The sequence below is a fragment of the Pseudophryne corroboree genome, chromosome 4 (genome assembly GCF_028390025.1).
Source record: "Pseudophryne corroboree isolate aPseCor3 chromosome 4, aPseCor3.hap2, whole genome shotgun sequence".
NCBI lineage: Eukaryota > Metazoa > Chordata > Amphibia > Anura > Myobatrachidae > Pseudophryne > Pseudophryne corroboree.
This window is the reverse complement of record NC_086447.1, coordinates 815748604-815772417: the sequence shown is the minus strand read 5'-3', so window position 1 is coordinate 815772417 and position 23814 is coordinate 815748604. Positions and strand designations below refer to the sequence as shown.

General features: G+C 44.0%; 1 protein-coding gene across 9 annotated transcripts in view; it reads left to right on the top strand.

Moving 5' to 3' along the window:
- EHBP1 (EH domain binding protein 1) overlaps nucleotides 1-23814 on the top strand; it is a 643275-nt gene that overhangs the window by 618761 nt on the left and 700 nt on the right. For all 9 annotated transcript variants that reach the window (XM_063918463.1, XM_063918471.1, XM_063918465.1 and 6 more), the window contains 2 exons: nucleotides 21904-22018; nucleotides 23379-23814. The exon at nucleotides 23379-23814 is cut by the window's right edge and continues 700 nt beyond it. In XM_063918463.1, the coding sequence (XP_063774533.1) occupies nucleotides 21904-22018; nucleotides 23379-23469 (206 nt within the window). In that variant the 3' untranslated portion in view covers nucleotides 23470-23814. The remainder of the gene's footprint in view (nucleotides 1-21903; nucleotides 22019-23378) is intronic.

The window sequence follows — 23814 nt, the reverse complement described above, 5'->3', positions numbered from 1 at the left end:
TTAGCCAGTATGTCTTTGCGTCCACTAGTAATGCTACCAGCACACATGGAACACCAGAGAGTAACCACTGGCCGCACAGTTGATGTTGGACAGTGTTTCAGTAGAATACATTTAGAGCATATTTTTGGGTGTGTATGAATTGATAGTTTATAATTGAGTTCTTTTAACTACTATATTTTATTGTTATAATTTTTGTCTACTTTTGACTATATCATTAAAAAAAAGAGAAATTTTTGACCTGCTGAGGAAAAAATGCTGCTTTTCATGAGGAAAACAGAAAACAAAATAAAGATACAAATTAAAAAGTCAATTTTTTTTCTAGCTATCACTGCATAATATAATGGGGCAGATGTACTTAGCCATGGAGAGAGATAAAGTACCAGCCAATCAGCTCTTAACTGCCATGTTACAGACTCTGGGTTACATTTACTAAGCAGTGATAAGAGCGGAGAAGTGAGCCTGCGGAGAAGTTGCCCCATCAACCAATCAGCAGCTCTGTATAATTTTATAGTATGCAAATTATAGATGTTACTTCAGTGCTGATTGGTTGCCATGGGCAACTTCTCCACTGGCTCACTTCTCCACTCTTATCGCTGCTTAGTAAATGTCCCCCTCTGAAAAATGATAGGAGCTGGTTGGTTGGTAGGTACTTTATCTCCCTCCAAGGCTAAACACATCTGCCCCATAGTATGTATGGAGAAAAATAAATAAATAATGAAGAATAAATACAATAGTATTTGTTTGTGGACTGAGCTCTAGTGTTGGGTGTACTGTTTTATAAACCCTTGTCCTTTAACATTATTTCTGCTGCGGGGTACACTGGGCTCCACAGGGAATGACATTGGGGGTGTAGAGTAGGATCTTGATCCAAGGCACCAACAGGCTAAAAGCTTTGACTGTTCCCAGAATGTATAGCGCCGCCTCCTCTATAACCCCGCCTTCGTGCACAGGAGCTCAGTTTTGTAGTTGGTGCCATGCAGTGCAGGCATACAACATGGGGGCTGCTCCACCAGCCCTTAGAAGAGCTTTTCAAAGTGAAAAATTAAGACTTCAAGGGCTGCAGCAGAGGCACTGTAAGTGTTAGATGTCAGTCAGACATCTCCTGCTGCAGCTCCATCACCTCCCCCAGCGGCGCTGTACACTCCCGCGCCCTGGTTGCCGGGTACCTACAGCGGATGCTCCCGTTCTTCTTTGTCAGTCTCACACAGCACCGCTGCCCTCCTGGATCGCGTGGTCGCTCACAGGGAGGAGGTAAGAGGGTACCCCAGGCGGGACCCGCAGGAAATCGCTATCCGGCGCGGACGGTGGGAGGCGGGCCGCGCGCGCTGGCGTGGACACTGGCAGTGCAGGGACCCCACTAGACCACCAGGCATGGGCACAGGTCGGTTTTATTAAAAAAACTTTTATTATACAGCCCTTTGACCTGTAGCCCCTTCCCCAGCCCCAGGGCACTATTTAGAGTAAATGTTCCCGCCTGCATATCTCTCTCTCCCTCACTCCCTGTCAGCGTTTGGGAGCTATTAGGACAAGCTGAGCTGATCCTGGGACTGTTTGGGCAAATCCTCCTCTGTAAAGCCGCCTGCATGTCAGCGCTGTGCATTTTACAGGACACTTAAGTATTCTGCATGTCTGCTGACAGTGTTCGTTAAGAAAGAGTGCATTTAGTCAGGGTTATATAGTACAAGTACCCTGTAATATACATCCAGTATTTACTGTGCATTGTTATATCTATTGTCTCTATAGCCATACTTAGTTTTACTCTGTATTGCTAGTCCAGTACAGTTTTATTGCATGTCATAATTTGTCATAATTTCTGCATTGTTCAATGTGACTGCGCATATAGCTGCTGTGTGATCTCCATTTTGTGTATCTCACTCAGATTGCTATCCCTATATTCTATAACCTGAGGGGGCTAAGTGCGTCAGGGTTATTATCTAATATAGGTGTTTCACAAGATATACTTATTGTGTATTTTTCTCTGTGAATTTTAGTCACCTCTGGAATTCTCTGTTTGTGCAAATACACTACACCAGGGGTTCTTGTCAGGTATTGTGCTGCTGTTATTGTACTGGGTTGCCTCGCATTCAGCTTTCAGATATGTCCGCTACAAGGGGTGACAGAGCTGGGGCTGTTCCCACATTGCGTGGTGGTGACGCTGCAGACACGTTTGAGGAGAATATAGCCGCTGAGGGTTCTTGTACTGGGGGTTCCTTGCCCCTCAGTGGGACCGTAGCAACGGGGGTTCAAAATGACCCGCCTTGGGCTACTTTTTCCACGCTATTGAGTACGCTAGTAACTAGACTTGCGCCCCCTATGGAACCTACCGTATCTGGACGACTTGTTGATCCTGGCAAATTCCCCAGAAATTCTCCTGCGCCATCTGGGTCTGACTATCCAGTTTCTGCAAGCCCACGGGTGGCTCATCGACTGGAAGAAATCTTCCTTGGTCCCTGCTCAGAGCATGGTTCACCTGGGGGCGTTATTGGACACTCACAACCAGCGGTTGTTCTTGTCTCAGGAGAAAGTCCTGAAGCTTCAGGACAGGATTCGATGCTTCCTATCTCGTCCGCAAGTGTCGATACATTCGGCGATTCAAGTGCTTGGTCTCATGGTGTCGGCTTTCGACATGGTGGAGTACGCTCATTTCCATTCCCGCCCTCTGCAGAAGCTGATTCTTGCCAAGTGGGACGGCCTGTCTCACCGGATCAGGTCTCAAATGATCTCCTTGTCTCCGGAGGTCTGTCTGTCACCGAGCTGGTGGCTTTAGGACCAACGATTGAGCAGGGGTCGTCCCTTCTGGATCTCCAACTGGGTCCTTCTGACGACGGATGCCAGTCTGAGAAGTTGGGGAGCAACACTCCCTTCAGGGTCGGTGGACCAAGGAGGAGTCTCTCCTCCCGATAAACATTCTGGAGTTGTGGGCAGTGTTCAACTCAATGAACTTGGCACAGCATTTAATAAAGCACAGACCTGTTCAAGTACAGTCGGACAACGCCACCACGGTGGCATACATCAATCATCAAGGCAGCACTCGAAGCTGCATGGCAATGAGGGAAGTATCACGGATTCTGCATGTTATATCTGCCCCACCTGCAGTGCACATGGGCCCTCATTCTGAGTTGTTCGCTCGCTAGCTGCTTTTAGCAGCATTGACACGCTAAGCCGCCGCCCTCTGGGAGTGTATCTTAGCATAGCAGAATTGCGAACGAAAGATTAGCGGAATTGCGAATAGAAATTTCTTAGCAGTTTCTGAGTAGCTCGAGACTTACTCAGCCATTGCGATCAGTTCAGTCAGTTTCGTTCCTGGTTTGACGTCACAAACACACCCAGCGTTCGCCCAGACACTCCCCCGTTCCTCCAGCCACTCCCGCGTTTTTCCCAGAAACGCCAGCGTTTTTTCGCACACTCCCAGAAAATGGCCAGTTTCCGCCCAGAAACACCCACTTCCTGTCAATCACAGTACGATCACCAGAACGATGAAAAATCCTCGTTATGCCGTGAGTAAAATACCTAACTTTTGTGTAAAATAACTAAGCGCATGCGCTCTGCGAATCTTGCGCATGCGCAGTAAGCGACTAATCGCAATATAGCGAAAATCAGCAACGAGTGAACAACTCGGAATGACCCCCATGGTTTTACCCATTAGCTAACAAATTTGCTGCTGCGATCAGATCTGAATTAGGCCCATTATCAGCTGCATAAGTAGTATTATTTTTTAATTAGAAAGCGCCACTAGGGTTCCGTAGTGCTGTACACAGGGGATAGAGCATACAATTACATTACATAAGTACAAATTGACCAAATTATACAGCAATATACATAATTCTAATTCGCAAGTTGCATAATTTTATAGAGAAAACTTTAGGAGAAAGATCCCTGCTTGCAAGAGTTTCCATTTCAGAGGATACTTGGAGGGAGCGGACAACAGTGTTGGGAACGACAGGGCTGGAAAGTTAGGAGGAGTGGTGGAAAAGACTTGAATAAAGATATACCTTTTAAGGGCACGTTTAAAGGCTGTTAAGCTGGCTAACAGTATAGTTTAACAGAGAGGGCATTACTGAGGCTGGAAGCAGCACAGAGGAAACTCTGAAGGTGGGAGTGGGAAGTGGTGATCAGGAAGGAGGTGAGATGGCAGTGATTGGTAGGGCCAGATTAACGATGGAGTCCCAGTATTTTGTTCTATAAGCACCAGAACTTCCATATCTAATTGGGGGAGGCAAGTGGCAGCATGACGCAGCATTGACCATGTACAACAGGACACTTTTGTATATTAGGGCTTCATTTGTGATGTCCTTCAGTGGTCAAAAACCCCTCATTTTATATATATATTTTATATATTATATCTTAATCTCAAATCAGTGTGACTCATAAAGGACAGTATGGCTCTTCTGGAAATGTATGAACATTTGGGGCTAAATGTAATAGCCTGCGAGTTGCCAGAGGTGTGCAAGTCTGCCCCCTTTTTTTTTTAAAGTGGCAATCATTTAGATGGCAAAAGCAGGTTGGTTTTGCAGTGTAAATGATTGCTGCTTTAAAATAGAGGAAGCCTCACACAAAGTCCTGCACAGTCTGCAATACTCGCAGGCTATTAAATTTCACCCTTTGAATTTAATTTATTTGCCACTCTTGAGTTTGTGTATGCTTTAAATAATTACTTCTATTAGCAATCTATAGCTATGCATTTTAGACCAGTGCATGTTCATAGAATCACAAGCGCAACCTGCTTATTTAATATAGAAATTAAGTTTCCTTTGAAAATAAATAAAAGGGACTTTTGTCATTCTCACTGAACACTTATTACATGTCCATTGTTTGCCTTTGTAGCGGTTTCATTACAGCTTGTCGATTTCACACTGCTCTAAAATAAGAGTTCTGCCAATTTGTGTGCATATGCATCCTAAAAAGTGATTTATTAGGGGTTACAACAGAGCAGTGTTCCGCTGTGACCTACAGGACCTTTTTAAATGGTCGCTCTATTGTAACAACTAATAAATTACTTTGTTTGTTAAAGTAACAGTGGACGTGGCCCTTCATCATTTGCAGTTTTATCCATCATGCTGAGATGTTGCAATGGAGCACTTTTGTTCTAGCTAGGGTCTGTGCTATCCTGAAGTGCTTATAGTAGTGTCAGGGATGTGCTTAAAATATGTTGTCATTGATTCTCACTGTTTTGAAACATAATTTTGAAAAAATTGTTCTAATATATCTTATTTTCTATAGTATCACATCAATGTGGGTTGAATTCCTCAGATTCTCTTTCCATTATAAAGCAAGATTATTGTTACAATGGAATATTTTGGTTTTTATTATTATTATGGCCAGTAAAAGTGGCTATGCTGGACCCTACTAGAGTGTACAGCTAGACTCCAGCATAACCAGTCCTATTATTGGGTTCGGTATGATTTACCAGCAGACATGATGCCGACTGTCAGTATACCGACAGCGGCATCCTGTCTGTCGGAATCCCATAAGCGAGGCTTCGCTCGCCACAGGTTGTATTCCCACTCAGTTGGTGGCGTGGTCCAACCGAGAGGGTATAGCGGGTGGGATTATGTGTGTCGTATTTCACAGGCTGACGGGATTCCGGCGTCAGTCTCCTAAACACTGGGATACCGACAGCCGGCATTTTACCTGCATCCCCTATTATTAATACCAGATTCCATATTCGACTCCGTCCTACATAAAGGTAAGTGCTTGTATATATCTTAACATACTATGGGGTGTATGCAATTAGCGGCGAATCGCGGCAATTTTTCGGCTGTTTTTTAATTCGACACAATTCGACTGTCTAATTTCGGCAAGTGGGTGCCGAAATTGACCATATTCAATAAAAAAACGGATTAGACAGTCCCGCTGACGAAAAACTGACGATTTGACGGATTTTGTTCCGATTTTTTAAAAACGGGAAAAAACCCGAAAAAAAATTGCGTGGGGTCCCCCCTCCAAAGCATAACCAGCCTCGGGCTCTTCGAGCTAGTCCTGGTTCTAAAAATCCGGGGGAAAAATGGACAGGGGATCCCCCGTATTTTTAAAACCAGCACCGGGCTCTGCGCCTGGTGCTGGTGCAAAAAATACGGGGGACAAAAAGAGTAGGGGTCCCCCGTATTTTTTACACCAGCATCGGGCTCCACTAGCTGGACAGATAATGCCACAGCCGGGGTCACTTTTATACAGCGCCCTGCGGCCATGGCATTAAATATCCAACTAGTCACCCCTGGCCGGGGTACCCTGGGGGAGTGGGGACCCCTTCAATCAAGGGGTCCCCCCCCCAGCCACCCAAGGGCCAGGGGTGAAGCCTGAGGCTGTGTCACCCCCCCCCCCATCCAAGGGCTGCGGATGGGGGGCTGATAGCCTTGAGAAAATGACAAGAATATTGTTTTTTCCTGTAGTACTACAAGTCCCAGCAAGCCTCCCCCGCAAGCTGGTACTTGGAGAACCACAAGTACCAGCATGCGGTGGAAAAACGGGCCCGCTGGTACCTGTAGAATAAAATACCCAAATAAAAACAGGAGACAGACACCGTGAGAGTAAAACTTTATTGCACACCTGCCGACACACACATACTTACCTATGTTGACCCGCCGACTGCCACGTCTCCTGATCCGAAGATCCGGGGTACCTGTGAATAAAATTATACTCACCTCAATCCAGTGTCCAGATATAAATCCTCGTACTTGGCAAAAAAAATAAACGAACACCCGACCAAGCCGGACTGAAAGGGGTCCCATGTTTACACATGGGACCCCTTTCCACGAATGCCAGGACCCCACGTGACTCCTGTCACAGAGGTCCCTTCAGCCAATCAGGAAGCGTCTCCTGTTTTTATTTGGGTTTTTTTTTCAGTAGTACTACAGGTACCAGCGGGCCCGTTTTTCCGCTGCATGCTGGTACTTGTGGTTCTCCAAGTACCAGCTTGCGGAGGAGGCTTGCTGGGACTTGTAGTACTACAGGAAAAACAATATTCTTGTCATTTTCTCAAGGCTATCATCCCCCCATCCGCAGCCCTTGGATGGGGGGGACAGCCTCGGGCTTCACCCCTGGCCCTTGGGTGGCTGTGGGGAGGGACCCCTTGTTTGAAGGGGTCCCCACTCCCCCAGGGTTCCCCGGCCAGGGGTGACTAGTTGGATATTTAATGCCACGGCCGCAGGGCGCTGTATAAAAGTGACCCCCGACTGTGGCATTATCTGTCCAGCTAGTGGAGCCCGATGCTGGTGTAAAAAATACGGGGGACCCCTACTCTTTTTGTCCCCCGTATTTTTTGCACCAGGCGCAGAGCCCGGTGCTGGTTTTAAAAATACGGGGGATCCCCTGTCCATTTTTCCCCCGGATTTTTAGAACCAGGACCAGCTCGAAGAGCCCGAGGCTGGTTATGCTTTGGAGGGGGGACCCCACGCCATTTTTTCCCGGGATTTTACCATTCCATCTAAAAAAAATATATATATATTTTTAAAAATATATAAATAATACTTGTGCCTCCAAAATAGACAAACCAAGTACCTAATCCCTTCTAATATAAATAGATATGCTATTACCAATAAAAAAAACACCAAAAAAAACATGATTTAAATTTTTTTTATTAGATTCACCCACCAAAGTGTGGCGGATTGAAAATGACGAATTTACTGTCTAAAAGCACTGTTGTCGAATTTCCAAACTTCAATTGAATATACTTTTGGCGAATTGCCGCATTTGTACCATTGCAGAAATGTCGAATTTGACAAGTGTCGAATTTCAAAAAGTCGAATTTTGAAAGTCCGTTTTTTTGACGGAAAGTACTGAATTGCATTGTCGATTTTTTTTTTTTTGGGCGAAAAAGTCCAGTTTTTCGACAATTTCGGGAATTCGACCGCAATTGCATATACCCCTATATCGCTCATATTTCCCACTGATACAGTGATGCAGGAATATACACTTCATGGAGAGTGTAAAGCTTGGAATGTCTGAATATCTTGCACATTGAATTTCATTCCAAAAGACATTTGGAATGAAATGGTGTTCTTTCTTATTTAGAGATCTAGGGATGGGGACAACTAGCAATTCACAAGCAGTAGCCCCTCCCACGGTTACATGTAATGGCCCAATGTGACGCACACTGTCAGCATAACGTGACCACGCCCCTTCTGAACCACCATCAGATTTGCTGGCTTAGCCGAGAACTAGTCAAAATCCAAGCAGGGATCAATTCAGCTCTTCACCGGAAGTTAAGTGCAACGTAACTAAATGTTATTGGGAAACACTCTTTCTATATATACAACAGACCTAAAAATGCCATATAGTCGAAATAAACTGCTTCCATGAGACATCATTTTGTTGAAAATAACTGGAGCATAGAAACAACATTTGCCAATATTGTTATATTTTAGTTTTAAAGCTCCACAAAGTGTCTGCAGCACTGTGCAAGGAATATAGATAGTAAGTGTCACTGGACATATCATGAATGCAATACAGTGTTAACAGGGCAATCGGTGGAAAGTTGCAGGGAAGGGAACAAGTTTGGCACTCAAGTCTTTACCAGACATAAGGGCGAGCATACAATTTGATAGATGTTTGATTGGCACAAAAGGCAAGCAGCGCAGGTGGCAAAGAGAGGAAAGGGTATTTTGGTTACTCTTTAAGTGTTTGAGCTGTACCATATGTGGGTTTAAAACAGAATATGTAGATAATGAATAGGACAGGATTGTGTAGAAGATGGAAACCAGATATATAGAGCTAATAAACTGTTATGGTGCTGTATAATCACAAAGTGAATATACATTAAGTAGGATAAGAATCAAAATTCTACGTCTGTCCTGCATAATGGAGCAATGATGCATTTGGTCTGTACTGAGCGGCTTTGGCAATGGCCGAATTAGGGTGGCTAGATTACTAGGTCAGAGCATCTCCAAAATGGCAGGTCATGTGGGGGTGTTCCTGGTATGCAGTGGTTAGTACCTACCAAAAGTGGTCCTAGGAAGGACAACTAGTGACAGGGTCATGGGCTCCCAATGCTCATTAATGAGGGTGGGGAGCGAAAGCTAGCAAGTCTGGTCCTTTCCCACAGACGATCTAATCTAGCACAAATTGCTGAAAAACTTTATGCTGGCTATGATAGAAATGTGTCAGAAGACACAGTGCATTGCAGCTTGCTGCGTAGCCGCAGATCGGAGTGCCCATGCTGACCCCTGTCCACCGCTGTAAGCACCTACAATGGCCATGTTAGCTCACAACTGGACTGGAGCAATTTAAGATGGTGGCCTGATCTGGTTTTCGTTTACATCATGTGGACAGTTGATTGCATGTGTGTCCTTTACCTTGGGAAGAGATGGCACCAGGATGCACTACGGCAAGAAGTGTAGCAGTCAGAGACAGTATGATGCTCTGGGCAATTTTCTGCTGGGAAACCTTGGATTCTGCCATTTGTATGGATATTACTTGGACACGTACCACCTGCCTAAATATTGTAGCAGTCCAAGTACACCCCTTCATGGCAACAGTATTCCCTGATGGTAGTGGCCTCTTTCATCAAGTTAATGTGCCCTGCCACAGTGCAAAAATTGTTCATGAACGGTTTGAGGAACATGACAAAGTGTTCAAGGTGTTGACTTGGCCTCTGAATTCCCCAGATCTCAATCCCATTGGGCATCTGTGGGATGTGTTAGAAAAACAAGTCTGATCCATGGAGGCCCCTCCTCACAACTTTCAGGACATAGAGGAATTGCTGCTAACGTCTTGGTGCCAGATACCACAGGAAACCTTCAGAGGTCTTGTGGAGGAGTCCATGCCTCCACTGGTCAGGAATGTTTTGTTGGAACAACGGGGTCCTACACATTAGGTGGGTGGTTTTAGTATGACGGCTGATTGATATAGTGTTCTGTGTGGTTGGGAGGTGTCAGAGTGGGCAGTATATGTAGCATAGGAATAGTTATGTTATGTTCTTTTTGCAACCTGTCTGGTCTGCTCTCTTCTGCTATTTACAGTCATATGTTAGCTTTGTATCCCTATATCCTGTTATATATTATTTTGGCCTGTGATCTGCTGCCTATATAATATTCTGTTTAACCCCCCCCTACCCCCCGCCCCATGTTGTGTGTCAAATATTGGATCCTTAAAAGCACATTTTATGCAGTCGCTCAGGTTGTTCTCTTTCATTGTTCTTTATTCTATATCTGGCATAAACCAACCTATATTACTCTGTGAAATTGTTCACAGTACAATATACTGGTCATTGACTGCTTATGATATACAGTACTGGTCATTTACTGGGTACGAATTGCTCAGTTAATATATACTGACGTGTGAATGTTTGTGTAAGATGGCAAACACCTGCCGGCTTGGACAGCCACATTAATACGACACACTTGCTGTCCTTGCATATGCATATTTTTTAGGACACACTTCAAGACATGTTTCCATGGAGAGGCATGAGGGGCTACTGATCAGTCGGGAAGGTTATGCAGAAGTAAACAACCCTTTAAATGTTTTTGCAGAAACCCCTGGTACTATAGGTTAAAGAGTTCCACTAGAGAAAATAATGCTTTGCAAAGCAGCTTGTAAACACATCAAATACGTGATCATCCAGGGCAGTGATATCCCCTAATGAGTGCTGCAATCTATTTCATCCTATGGTTGTATCATTCTCCAGTAAGTTCATTATGTCTATCACCATGGTTGGGCCTTGACGTGGTGCTCCTTCTGCTCGATAAATGTATCTTGAAGACTTTGTTCATTGCGACGCACTCTTGGCATACGTTTTGAAGTGAGTGTTTTTTTCTAAAAGGATTTTTTGCATAGGTTGAAATTTATTATTTATTTTTTTCTTCGGTTTTGGCTTATATGATAAGCTTTTTTATTTTTAAAATCAATATGTAATCCCGTGGAGGAGCTTATCCCCTAAAACCCCATTTGTAAATCTATTTTAGCTTTGTTACACAGCACAGCCACAGTATTTCGTGGATTGATTAGGTTCACCAGCAGAATCTCCTGCTCTGATGATGATGCAAACTCTTTCAGGATTGCTAGTTGACTGGAACTAAAGATAAGACTTGACTGCAATCCCCTGATGTGCTCTTTACAAAACTAGTGTTAATTTTCATCAAACTGCGGCGCTGATTTGTAGTGCCTGCGTTGAAGATTCAGAGCAAGAAATGGTGGATTATATCTTTAGAAAGTCTTTTGAGTAATTTTATTGTCTTTTAATTTCTACTGCATATAGTCATACTGATTGTCATGGAAAATGGAAAACTAAATGTAGGAAAGACTCAGATGTGTACATTTACAGTTTATACTCTCGAAGGAAACATACATACAAACAATGGTTTTCATTTATCAGATAAAATTGGTCTCATTTTATAAAACTATACTGCTAATTTCATACAAAGCAGGCAATTCTGTTGCAGGCAATAGTCCTGAAGTCCCATCGGAACAGCCACACATTGCAACCACCAACACTGCCAATTGTCCCTTGTACCTCATAGAGGCGTGTAGCAAAACTGGTCAGGTTGGGGGTGGGGGGTTTCCATATTCTCTACCACAATTTGGTCAGCCAAATGTTGTATACACAAATTGCTGAGAGATGCATACAGGCCATAGCATCTTGGCTTCTTGATTGTATTGTACTGGCGTAGTTTCATTATTGTTTTATCAGAGCAATGGGTTACATGATGCATGTTTATCCATACTCCAAATTTTCATCCAGTGTCAATCATTTATCCTCAAGGAATATAGAATAGGGCAGTGATTCCCAAACTTTTTTGAATCACGGCACCCTAGAGTATCAGAATTCTTTTCACAACAAAAGTTTCTTATTGAGAAATTTAGAAAGAAATATTAAATTAAGTACATTGTGCTTAGATGTCGTCCTTAAGTTCGATTGAGTGGTGAGATACAAGATTTGCTTCTGTTTGTCCACGTATTTTATGATTGACAGCCACCAACACCTATTACATTGACCATAAATTTGTTTAATTGGTCCTGTACCACATACCCAGGGCACCACTGCAAGTGTTCTGAGCGCCCCAGGGTGCCACGGCACGCAGTTTGGGAACCACTGGAATAGGGGCATTACTGATTATTATTTGATGTTTGTCCAGTACTTTTGTCTTCTATTATCACCAGCTGATTGTACCATATATGTTCTTGTAGCATTGCCTCTTTTCATTGTTTCGTTTTGAGCACAGCAATTACATATCCCACCTTGCTCATATCCTATCTTCACTCCAGTGATCTGGAACATTTTCCTTGACTGGCCCCTGTTCTTGACCATTAATGATATGTCTGGATGGCTTGCACACAGGCACAAAGCAGGGGTTGTGGAAAGATTGGTTCAGGCATCTGAGGTTCTGCCAGACTAAAAACCTGCTGGAGGCTACTGGAAGATATCGCTAATCTCGATCAAGCGTGCCCTGTTTGGCTAATTTGTTTATTATTTAGCTAAACTACTGCTAAATACGTTACCAAATCATTAAATGCGTTTGTTTGAATTGTTCGATTTGAAGTCTGAGGGTATCAATTTGAACAATTCCAAGGTTCTTTTAAAGCAATCTTCCTCTGCCTGTGCCGCCTCCGCAGGACTTGCTATCAAGCATATTATTTGGGGCAGATAAAATCACACATTTCACCGAGAGTTGCTGCTGTCAAAAAAGCTGAATGTTAAAATGCTGTACAGGAGAAATGGCACTGGAAATCGGAGTATTTGGGAGGGGAGATTAGACATCAGCAATGTATTCTGTATTTTTATAACACATAATAACAGGGGAGATATTGAGATGTGGATCTAGTATCCCGAAGAGTCTTGACGATTGTAAGCCACATCAGGATAGTGTGGCTTGTAAGTCACGGCTCTGAATGGACTTAAAATGACAGTATGCAAAATGTTACTTATCCTGGTGCACCTGTTAGTCAGGTCTTGTTGGGCAATGCTGAATAAAGATGCACACTGCCAGTTGTACGCCGAGTTCATGCTGACACAACTGTGTATAGCCTTAACTATATAAACTGACAGCACTGGGTCATTTACAGTCGGTATATGCTTAAAACTGCGTCTAGGAAAGTTAATGTAGGAAGTACCTGTAATACATGATAGAGTGATGCTACAACAGTTGGGATACAAAGGCATACACTATTCCAGGGTGCTGAGCAGAGAATGAAGCACATAAGGACGTTGGCTGGGGACTATCCTTACATACAGAAGGTGATGAGGAGACTTACAGGGCTGATATCACTATTATCACAATTATTAATAGAGCTGTCACTGTTCATGACCAAATCAGTACATGGAACTTTACAGAGGGACATAATGATTATGTTAGCATGACTCTGAGTTGGGTAATTCAGATCTGATTGCTGCTGTGCGTTTTCGCACAGCAGGCGTTCAGGTCTAAATTGCGCATGCGTCAGAGCCACACTGCGCCAGCGCATCGCATACCAGCAACTGGCACCGGTGCCTAGCGACGGAATGGTGCGAAAAATCCGAACACGCGGGCATTCGCAAGGAGTTTTGACAGGAAGAGGCCGTTTGTGGGTGGCAACTGACCGTTTTCCAGAAGTGTCCGGAAAAACGCAGGCGGGACCAATCGTTTGAAGGGAGGGTGTCTGACGTCGGCTCCGGACCAGATCAGCAGGATTCCATCGCAGCGGCTGAATAAGTCCCGGGCTGCGCAGAGACTGCACAAACTGATTTTTGGGCAGCTCTGCTACAGAAGTGAACACACACACACTTGCACAGGCTTTTCCCCTCCCCCTGTAGGCGGAGGCTATCTGATCGCAGGGCAGCAAAAACCGCAGCACAGCAATCAGATCTGAATTACCCCCTTGGTGCACTATTACTGGCAGTAGCTGTCTGTTGCTGCTTGGAGAGTAAGTTTGAGGAAATCGTGTTCATCTAGCACTATAGTTCATTGTTTAGCTCCTTGGGTCACAGGCAGTGTCGTACTGGGGCATGTAGGGCCCACCGGGGGAATGCAGTGCTAGGGGCCTATGTTAGGGGTGTGGCCAGTCTGCAGAGGGGGTGTGGCCTGCCACCTTATTGGTTTGACTAACCATTAGAGAATGCAACGTCTGGGCCCCTTCATAAATATATACAGTAAATTCATCTGCTGCATGCATGATAATGTACCAGATTAATAACAGCAATGTAGAAAATACACCATAGTCCAGTAACTGGTGTTTCTATAATGGGTGCAGTGTGTGCGGTGCACACGGGCCCCTGAGTCCAGAGGGGGCCCCCACCGCACACACTGCACCCATTTTTAAAATCCCCCTCCGAAGTCTAGCGCCGGCATCCGCAGCGCTATTAGAACTCTGTGAAAATGGCTCTGCGGCCATTTTCACGGAGTTCTGCGCATGCGCAGTAGAGAACTCTCAGGGAAAATGGCCACCACGCCATTTTCCCGGAGATCTGCGCATGCGCAGTAGAGTCTGAGCCCTCTAGTGCTCAGACTCTACAGCGCTCCGGGCAGAGAGGAGGGGGCCCGAACGGAGGAGGCTGAACACGGGCCTCCTCCTCTCTTAAAACGCCCCTGAGTCCAGTATAAGGTAACACATGTATAATGCGTAATTCCAGTGCACAGTCTAGATCCTGATCCTTAGAGCAGGAGGTGGGGCCCCAGGCAGGAGGGCTCACCGGTGGTTTCCCCTTTACCCCTGTGGGCCAGTCCAAGTCTGGTCACAGGATATATCATGGCTTGTGTTCTGCAGTAAAGAATTATGTAATAAGTAATTATCAGTTTAGATAAAGAGAAACTCCACGGTCCCGCGGTTTGGCAACGATCGTCGCTGTCGGCAGTGCATGCATGCAGGATCTGGACTGTCGTCCACGAGCTGCATGCAGGGCTGGCGGAGGCGTGACGTCACTGAGCGATATGAGCGGTCATATCGCTCAGTGTGTACAGTCGGCCGCTGACCGGCCGGCCCGGGAGGGGAAACATTAGACGACGTCCCTCACAGAGCGACATCGTCTAATGTGTATGGACCTTAAGTTACAACAACAAAAATATACCAGTTTATTTATTGATTAAACTCAGTGACTTGGGATATAGAACAGAAGGAAAGCCACCGCTCCAAGAAACGCTTATTTAAAGATATCTAAATGTGCCTCTCTATTTCCATTATTAACATGTGATCACCATGGTTGTGGGCATGCCTAAAACGTTCTTACCGGCCCACTGTCCTTTAATGGAGTGCTGGCTGCCTTATCCTCAGTTGTATGTATGGAGCGGCACATGGAAGTTTTCCATTATAATCCAGACTTGATTACGTCTAAAGAATGCTCTAAATTGTCAGCGTCGTTTGTTTGCACAGAATTTCCTCACTGCATGCTGCCATATTTCCGAATAATTTATACAGAACACTGATCTGCTCCGACAGTAAAGGAGAGGCAAGATAACACACTTCCTCTACAACATGCAAAGAAAATTACCACTTTATGTGAGACACACAATGGTCTTAATTATTATTTTATTAAATGTCGTTTATATAGAGCACACATATTCCGCAGCGTTTTACTGAGATTATATAGTCATTCACATCAGTCCCTGCCCCAGTGGAGCTTACAATCAAAGGGGGCAATTCAATTTAGTATGATGTTGAATAGCGCCAGGATTGAGTGCCTGAGCTATTCAATTGCAGGCATCGTGTCTGGCACTTAAGTCGGGAGGTGCAGCTTGCCACGCCTAAAGCCAAGGGTTTAGTCGCGGTAAATGGCATTCTCTGACTTAAGTGACCGGCACAATGCATTTAGGTCACACGGCACTAGTTTAGTGGGATTCTGCTCGCAACTCAAGAGGGTGTGAGCCGAAATTCTCTAGTTGCGGGTTTACAGCGCAGCTTATTAAATGGCACCGGGCACTCATTCCTGGTGCTATTCAACATTGCGTTTAATTGCATTGCCCCCTATATTCCTATCATTTGGACACACATACACATCAGGGTAAAAAAAAATTATGTCAGAAGTCAATTAGCCTAACAGTACGTTTTTTGGATTATGGTAGTAAAACTGGAGCAACTGGAGGAAACCCACACAAGCACAAGGAGAACATACAGACTCAACACAGTGCTGTGATGGGAATGGAGCCAGAGAGCTTAGGGGGTCATTCAGACCCGATCGCACGCTAGCTATTTTTGCAGCGGTGCGATTGGGTCCTAACTGCGCATGCGTATGCTCCACAATGCGCAGGTGCATTGGCCACCGGCGATGGGGATCGCCGGACAGCGATGGATTTAACGAAGAAAGCTATCACAAGAAGATTGACAGGAAGAGGCCATTTGTGGGTGTCAACTGACCATTTCTAGGGAGTGTCCGGAAAAACGCAGGCGTGTCCAGCCGTTTGGAGGGTGGATTCCTGACATCATCTCCTGACCGGATCATCGCAACAGCTGAGTAAGTCCTGAGCTGTGCAGAGACTGCACAAACTTTTGTTTGTGCAGCTCTCTGCACAAGCGATCGCACCCCTGCACAGAGATTACCCCCTCCCCCTGTAGGCGGCAACTACCTGATAGCAGCACTGTAAAAAAAACTGCCTGCGTGAAATCAGGTCTGAATCACTCCCTTGGTGCGGTGAGGCAGGAGCTAACCATTGCACCACTGTGCTGCCCAATCAAAATGATTGTTCGGAAATGAGATAGTCCAGGTTTAGAAATAATTGTAGGCAGATTGCTAAATCTTAATTTAAGTGATCCCTTTTCTGTGTGCTCACTAGATCACATATAAAGTGTTCTGTGTTTGCAAATCATTCAGTGAAAAAATTGTTTGGGAAAATGTATTTTGCATAAAATCCATGGAACCTTTCCTCGTATAGGGTACCTACAGACATATGTACAGTAGCAGCGTGTTTCACACACACACACACACACACACACACACACACACACACACACACACACGTTGTTCCACAATCTCATTGGGATTCAGCTATTTGTGATTTCCACAACCCAAAACATCTTGTATATTTTGTTTACAGTCAGATCTGAACATGTGCAGTTGGTCCAATTTGTCCTAAAACAAAACGTTAAAAGTGTGACGGTCCCCGACACACAATGCAGGCTGCCGTTATGTGGCCTGAACCAATATACAGCCACTGGAACCTAATGACCTCACTGAGGCAGGAGTCACTTTGCGCCTCACACCCCAGTGATTCCACAGGTACCTTGTGATTTGCAGCAAAATAGTAGCTCATGCTGTGCTGTAGGAACACAATAACTGGACGGGCCTAGTTCCTGAAAACAAGATAATGTTCTTTCAACTTAACATATAATAAACTTGTGCTGTTTTTGCTGCCTGAGAAGTGACTTCAGTAGTCCCCTCGCTTACATGATGCTGCATCTCATTTGTGATGTGTAGATACAAGGTGGAATTCCCACTAGCAGCACTCGCTCTCCGAGAGCTGCAGAGCAGTGTACGGTCTTGAATAAATTTGCCTTTGGAGGAGGGTCAGGGGGATTTGAACCAGCACATTCTTGTGTGGTTTGTGAAGATTCACATGGTAACCGCTGGTGTGCATTGTTAGGTTTATCTGAATAAGCACCAGCCATGTGAGTTTTAACATGATTGCCCAGGGCAATGGAGAGAGAAGAGACTAATCCAAAAGGATTGCACACACTCTTTACTCTGCTTTTTTGGAAGGTGCATGGGGGGAAAGGACACCGCTGGAGTCGGTGGCTATGGATTTTTTATTTATTTATTTTTTTTAAGCTGGTGTCCTGTTTCTCCTCAGGATCCTCATTCCTTCTGCTGTCTCCCTCATCACATACTTCTCTGTCTTGCCATTATTTACCCTCCTAATGAGGGGGGCGGAGTAGCCTGTGGATGATGGACAGTTACAAGCTCCTGCAGACTGACTATGCAAAAGGGCACTTGACTGGGGAATCAGTAGTCTATTTAACCCTACCTATGCCTGGGGGAATTTCTAATTCCTTCCTGTTGGCCTGTTTCAGGAAGAAAAGGGTTAAAGCTAATAGCGGACAGTTTATTTGTTGTGCTGCCTGAAACTAGGAAATACTATCCTGCTATGAGTATTAAACAAATAATACCTCTATGACTGTTATTACCCAGTTTTGTTTTATCACTGTTGTTTCCATTGGTAAAGAGCAACGGTATTTTCTGCGCCATATAAGAAACGTAATAAATAAAATTAGACTAATGAGAGAGCGAGAATACTGAAGGCTTTGGGAGAATGTGATAGGGTGTGAGAATCAGAGTGAGAGATTTTGGGGGATATCATCCAATTAGCCTTGGTAATTTACCAGGGCTAATTGTCCCGCCGGGGGCTATCCTATTACCCCCGATAAGCCAGCACAAGCGGTGGCTTATCGGGGGTTACCTGACACTGCACCGGGTGCCGGCTCCTGACAGCTCCCGGGGCAGCGCGCCGCCGACTGCCCGTGAGACATACAGGCACGGCGCTGAACACGGACCCCCAGCAGCAGTCACCCGGCGGCTTCCCCCAGCCAGTGGCCACACAGCACCCGCGTCATCGGGACACCGCAGCCGCACACAGATCCCCAGCGGCAGCAGTCACCCGGCGGCTTCCCCCAGTCAGCGGCCACCCGCATCCCCGTCATCAGCAGGAGGATGGGGACGCTTCAGGTTTTACTGGTGCGACAACAGGTCTATTTCTACCGAAAACACAGGTTTCACTGAACCTGTGTGTTTTCGGGAGAAGTGGCATTTTTTTTTTTTTTTACAGGCGATCAATCTGGATAGCCTGTAAAAAAAAAAAAATCTGAAACATCGGGAAAAAATGGCGAAAAACGTAAGTTTTTTGCACCCAACGTTTTACCGGGGCAAATAGGATATCCCCCTTTATGAGAGTTCTCCTGTTTTTTTTAAAGTGACAATCATTTACATGGCAAAATCGACCTGTTTTGCCATGTAAATGATTGCCACTTTAAAAAAAAAAAAAAAAACAGGAGAACTATCACAAAATCTCTCACTTTCTGATTATCACACCCTATTACATTCCCCCTTTGTGTTAAGGAAGTGTGAAAATAAGAGGGATAACAAGTTTTTTACAGAGAGCTGTGAATATTGCCACCTGTATTTGTCTTACTAATGGTCAGCTGATATAAGGCATCCACATTAGTACCTACTTGCTAGAGATATGCCTTTTGGACTGGACTGGCATTCCCTGGAAAGGGCATAACTATCATTGTTACAGGAGATGTGTCTGCTACAGCAGAATAGGTGTGTTATAATGTCCTGTATAACGGTATTCTATCTTGCGGTGCCCTATACTGCTCTTTAATGATACCTATATTACTATGGAAGCAAAACATATGAGCTAATAGAAGAAGCTCGTAGTTCCTCCTTTACATTGATACTAGAGATTTGCAGAACCTTTCTACTAGTGACATGTATTTTAAAGGCTCCCGGCATGTGACAGGTCAGAGGAAACTGTCCTCATTCCACACGACACTTTGTTGTCCTCGAATAATGCCCTTCATGTGCAGTAAAGGCAGGAGTGAGAAGGCCATTCACAGGTCCTCAGCATGGGTCAGGGGGAGGTTCATCACTACATCCACTGCATGCTACCAGCTGGAGCCAGGACAAGTCACCCCTGGTCGCTGCAGAAGCATCCTTTGCATTTATAGAATTAGCCAACTCAACACAAAACAAAAAAAAATAGTATTGTGTGGCATTGTAATTTATTATTATTATTATTATTACCATTTATTTATTTTGTGCCAACATACTCCATTGCACTTTACAATTGTCAACAAAAAAAGGTCACATACAAGAACGTACAATCTATTAATAGTCTGCAAAGTACTTGGAAACCAGGAATAGCACCAACATTGTATTTATCTTGATCCATTCCGGAGCCTCCTCATTCCAAAGGATAGATAACTTCTTACAGTAACTTCAACCAATCCCACTCAGTTACTGGATAAACCAGTATCCATTCCCAGTTGTGCAGCGCTTCCGTGTGATTATATTTGTGCAATCTGGAAGAAAACGCATATGGAGTGCAAGAGTCCATTGTATGTTACCAAACTGTCTATACAATAACTCTGTCTTGAGGCTGTGCTCCTCTGCCGATTGTGGCAGAACCCGACAGGGCATGCTGGTACTTGTAGTTCTACAACCGTTCAGTATACACAGATTGTAACCCTAGTATAAGTGTTTATAGGATATCTGCTCTGCCATGAGCTCTCCATTTAGCTTACATTTCCTCTTAATTTGCTGACTGAATAGGTAATGTTTAGTCTTGTTCTGTAGAGAAATGATGGATGATTTAGGAGGGAGGAGAGTTCTGCCAAAGGCATTCTTACCAATATATCATTTAAATAGAACCAAGCACATTGTAAAACAGTATTCCACTAATTTCTTCTTTGAATGGAAATGTTTGAGCCAATTAGTATTTTCTCTTTCAAGCTATTGCGAGGCATATGGGTCACAGTGTGAGACACCTCTAACTGTTCCCAAATCGCCAGCACCAAATAAGAGCTTTGACAATGGGCTCAGTGACTGCCCAGCAAAATGGCCGCCTGTTAGTGTTACTCAACCAGCTCAGTGGTGCCGTGCCATGAGAGGGGGGAGTCCCTCCCATCAGAAGCTACATAGAAAACAGATGTTCTCTGTATGTAGATTTTATCCCAATCAGAGGCAGAGTGGGGGGAAATAAGGACATACATGTGCGAGGTGTCCTTACCTCTGGGTTCAGTGCACAGCCGCCTAATGCAGCATGAACCTTGTAGCGGGGTATTCATATCTATATTACCTTTGTTCTGTAATTTTGTCCCAACACAACACACTGAGAGGCAGAACAGATATGTTATCCAGATTTTGCAGAACATTGGAAAGCTTTCTACTTGAATGAACATTTGCAATATCAAAGGTGGATGATTCAATATGCATTTGTGTGACAGGTAGTTGAAGAGATCGTTAATAACCTGGGAGTGTAATAGCAAGCACAATAGCTGAGCTGTATAAACATGTTATCAAACTGAAACTAATGTTGAACAAGCTTTACTTTAGTTGCTGCGATAGCATTAGGTGTACTACAAGTCTAGGAGATGTAAACTTCCGGGTCTGATTGTCTGCCTGCGTTTATCCTTTATCCAAACATAAACTAAAATGAATCCTGAAACTACATCCCCTTCTTAGCATATTCACTAATATTAGGCTTCCCAGCAAGCAGAGGTGGGGCAAGGGTGTATGTGACACCCTCAAGTCCTGAGGCACCCACCGCCGCTGTTGATGGACATTTGTACATAACATGATGGATTTATGTATTGGCTTGCCAGCTCTTCAGTCTCATCTTACTGGTTGCCCTGCAGTTACTGACTCATACATCATTATACAGATTCTGGTGCTGCCTGAGAGGAATGGATCATTCAGTTTAAGGAGACTTTTGTGCTGACCCCTGTAGGCTGTTACTTTGGTCTGTATGTACGTTTTTTGGAACCGAGAGGTTTATTCCTGATGGGTTTTGCTTCTTGAAATTCATTGCGCACAAAGTTGCCTCACTAAAAAAAAAAAAACTTTATCAGAACTATCCAAAATACTCCATTAAGGCAAGTACATTCTGTGCCAGCACAATGTTATTCTCTAAAAATCCAGTAGGTACTGCTTAAAGGACTGTCATATAACTGGCGTTACCCGGGTGTCTATTCCCATGTTTGCAGTGGATTATTTGTGCAAACTTGTTGACAAAATTCAGTTTCTACCAAGATACACGACGTCGATCCTGCCAATCCCTCTGCTTGGGAAGCAAGCTATAAGTTCAGCAGTGTCTAAAGGGGCATGAGCCGTAGCCCACACATTCATAGGACCTTAAGCATTCATATGTGGATACATATAATATATGAAATTGTGATTATGTACAATATTGGTGACATCATGCCAGCCACTATAATGCAGTTAGAATACATGTTTTGTTGACTCCCTAAAGAGCAACTTTACCTAATATAATAACTTATGTCTTGTAGACTGGCAGAAAACCGAAGCGCAGAAGAGACGGGAGCAGCTTTTACTTGATGAACTGGTTATCCTGGTTAACAAGCGTGATGCTTTGGTCAGAGACTTGGATGCCCAAGAAAAGGAGTAAGTATCAATCTAGCATTTACCATTCATGAATTATTTACTGTAGGGTGTGATTGTACTGTCACCAATATATCACAAGGGGGGAGGAGGGGGGGTTATTTAAGGACCACTATTGTAAGAACATCCCGAAAAATACACGATGCTCTGCTCCTGGGCTTTCCCCTCCATTTATGGTTGCCACCACCTGTGATGAAACATCAATTAACTAGTTCAACACAGGTGACGGCAATCATAAATTAAGAGGGAAGTCCAGGAGCAGAGCATTGTGTACCTAATGGAATGGGTCGTGTTACGACACTGTTTGTTATTGTGTACACTCATGCAAAGGGTCACAAGCTGTTGTTGTACTGACATACATTTATATAAGACATAATGTACTGCTTGTGGTATATTATATCGCTATTACAAGTCACCATGGGGTTCTGTGATTACATATTTATGCAGATCACAGAAATCCAACGTGACTTCTAAAGCTTGGCATCATTTGCAATAGAGGGAATACTTTATTCCATGTAATAACTTTTTCCCAATGAATACCGGAATGATTGCATCAGAACTCCATGCATATATACATAAATACATAATATGTATGTTTGTGTGTGTGTGTGTGTATAGATATATTTATTAAAAGGGATGAGTCTTGACTGAAACATTTTTTATTTACACTTTACTTTGTTCTGAGTTTTTTGCCAAAGCCTCAACGTCATCAAGGCAGAAACTTTATCCAGGCAGAAACTTGTTGATAACTTTGTTGCCCTTGAACTTGACACGGAACTAATATATTGATATATTTGTACTTAGTGTGCACAGTTGTCCTATGCTGTATACAGTAGCAAAACAAGCAAATTTACCTGGGTGATATACCAGACTTTGTGAAAAACACAGATAAATAAAACCGCCCAAGGGTTGATTTCCTAATGCCCAGGACATTCACAGGCTTGGCGGATAAGAGTTTCTTCTCAGGTTTGGGGGGCTCTTGCCATGTGCAGTTGACCATGAAAGAAGGTAACTGATTTCTCAACCTTGTCAAACTTAGTGTCAGTAAACCAACACATTAATAGGTGATTAAAGTTGTCTGAATGTTGAAACAGATCTGCAACATACAACAGTGATTTAAGACAATATAAATACTACACAGCTAATGCATAGTGCTTACGTGGCTGTATGGAGTGCTTACGTGGCTATATGGAGGCTATTGTTTTCTTTCATTTTTACCCTCTTCCTGACCCTATAGCAGTTGGCGACTTCTATGTTTGGGGGAAAATACATGCATGAACAATGGTATAGGTTGCCACTGTAAACCACAGGAAAATAAATAATGCTTTATACGTATTTAAATATCCTTGTTTCTCTTTTGCAGGGCTGAAGAAGAGGAGGAACATTTGGAAAGGACTCTAGAGCAAAACAAAGGCAAGATGAGCAAGAAAGAAGAAAAATGTGTTATCCAGTGATCACCGCTGCCTGGGGAGGACTCTCGTAAAGACCTTAATTCCATATGCACCTTGGTTTCAATATGTGACCGGAGGCCCTATAGAGACTGTACTGAAAACATAGAAGGATCTCCTGAATAAATGTCAACAGTTTTGTTTTATAGTATTTTGTTTCATGCTCTACAGTTTATGATTTTAACTCAATTTTACTGTTGGCTAAGACAGCAGAAGCATTTCCCTGTTTAATCGTTGTGGCACTGACTGGGTGACAGAAATGCTTTTATCAGCCCTGTCCTGTGTCCCGGAATCCGTTGTAGGCACTAATACTGGGCACACATAGAGACTGCGACCTGGCGCCCATTGGTT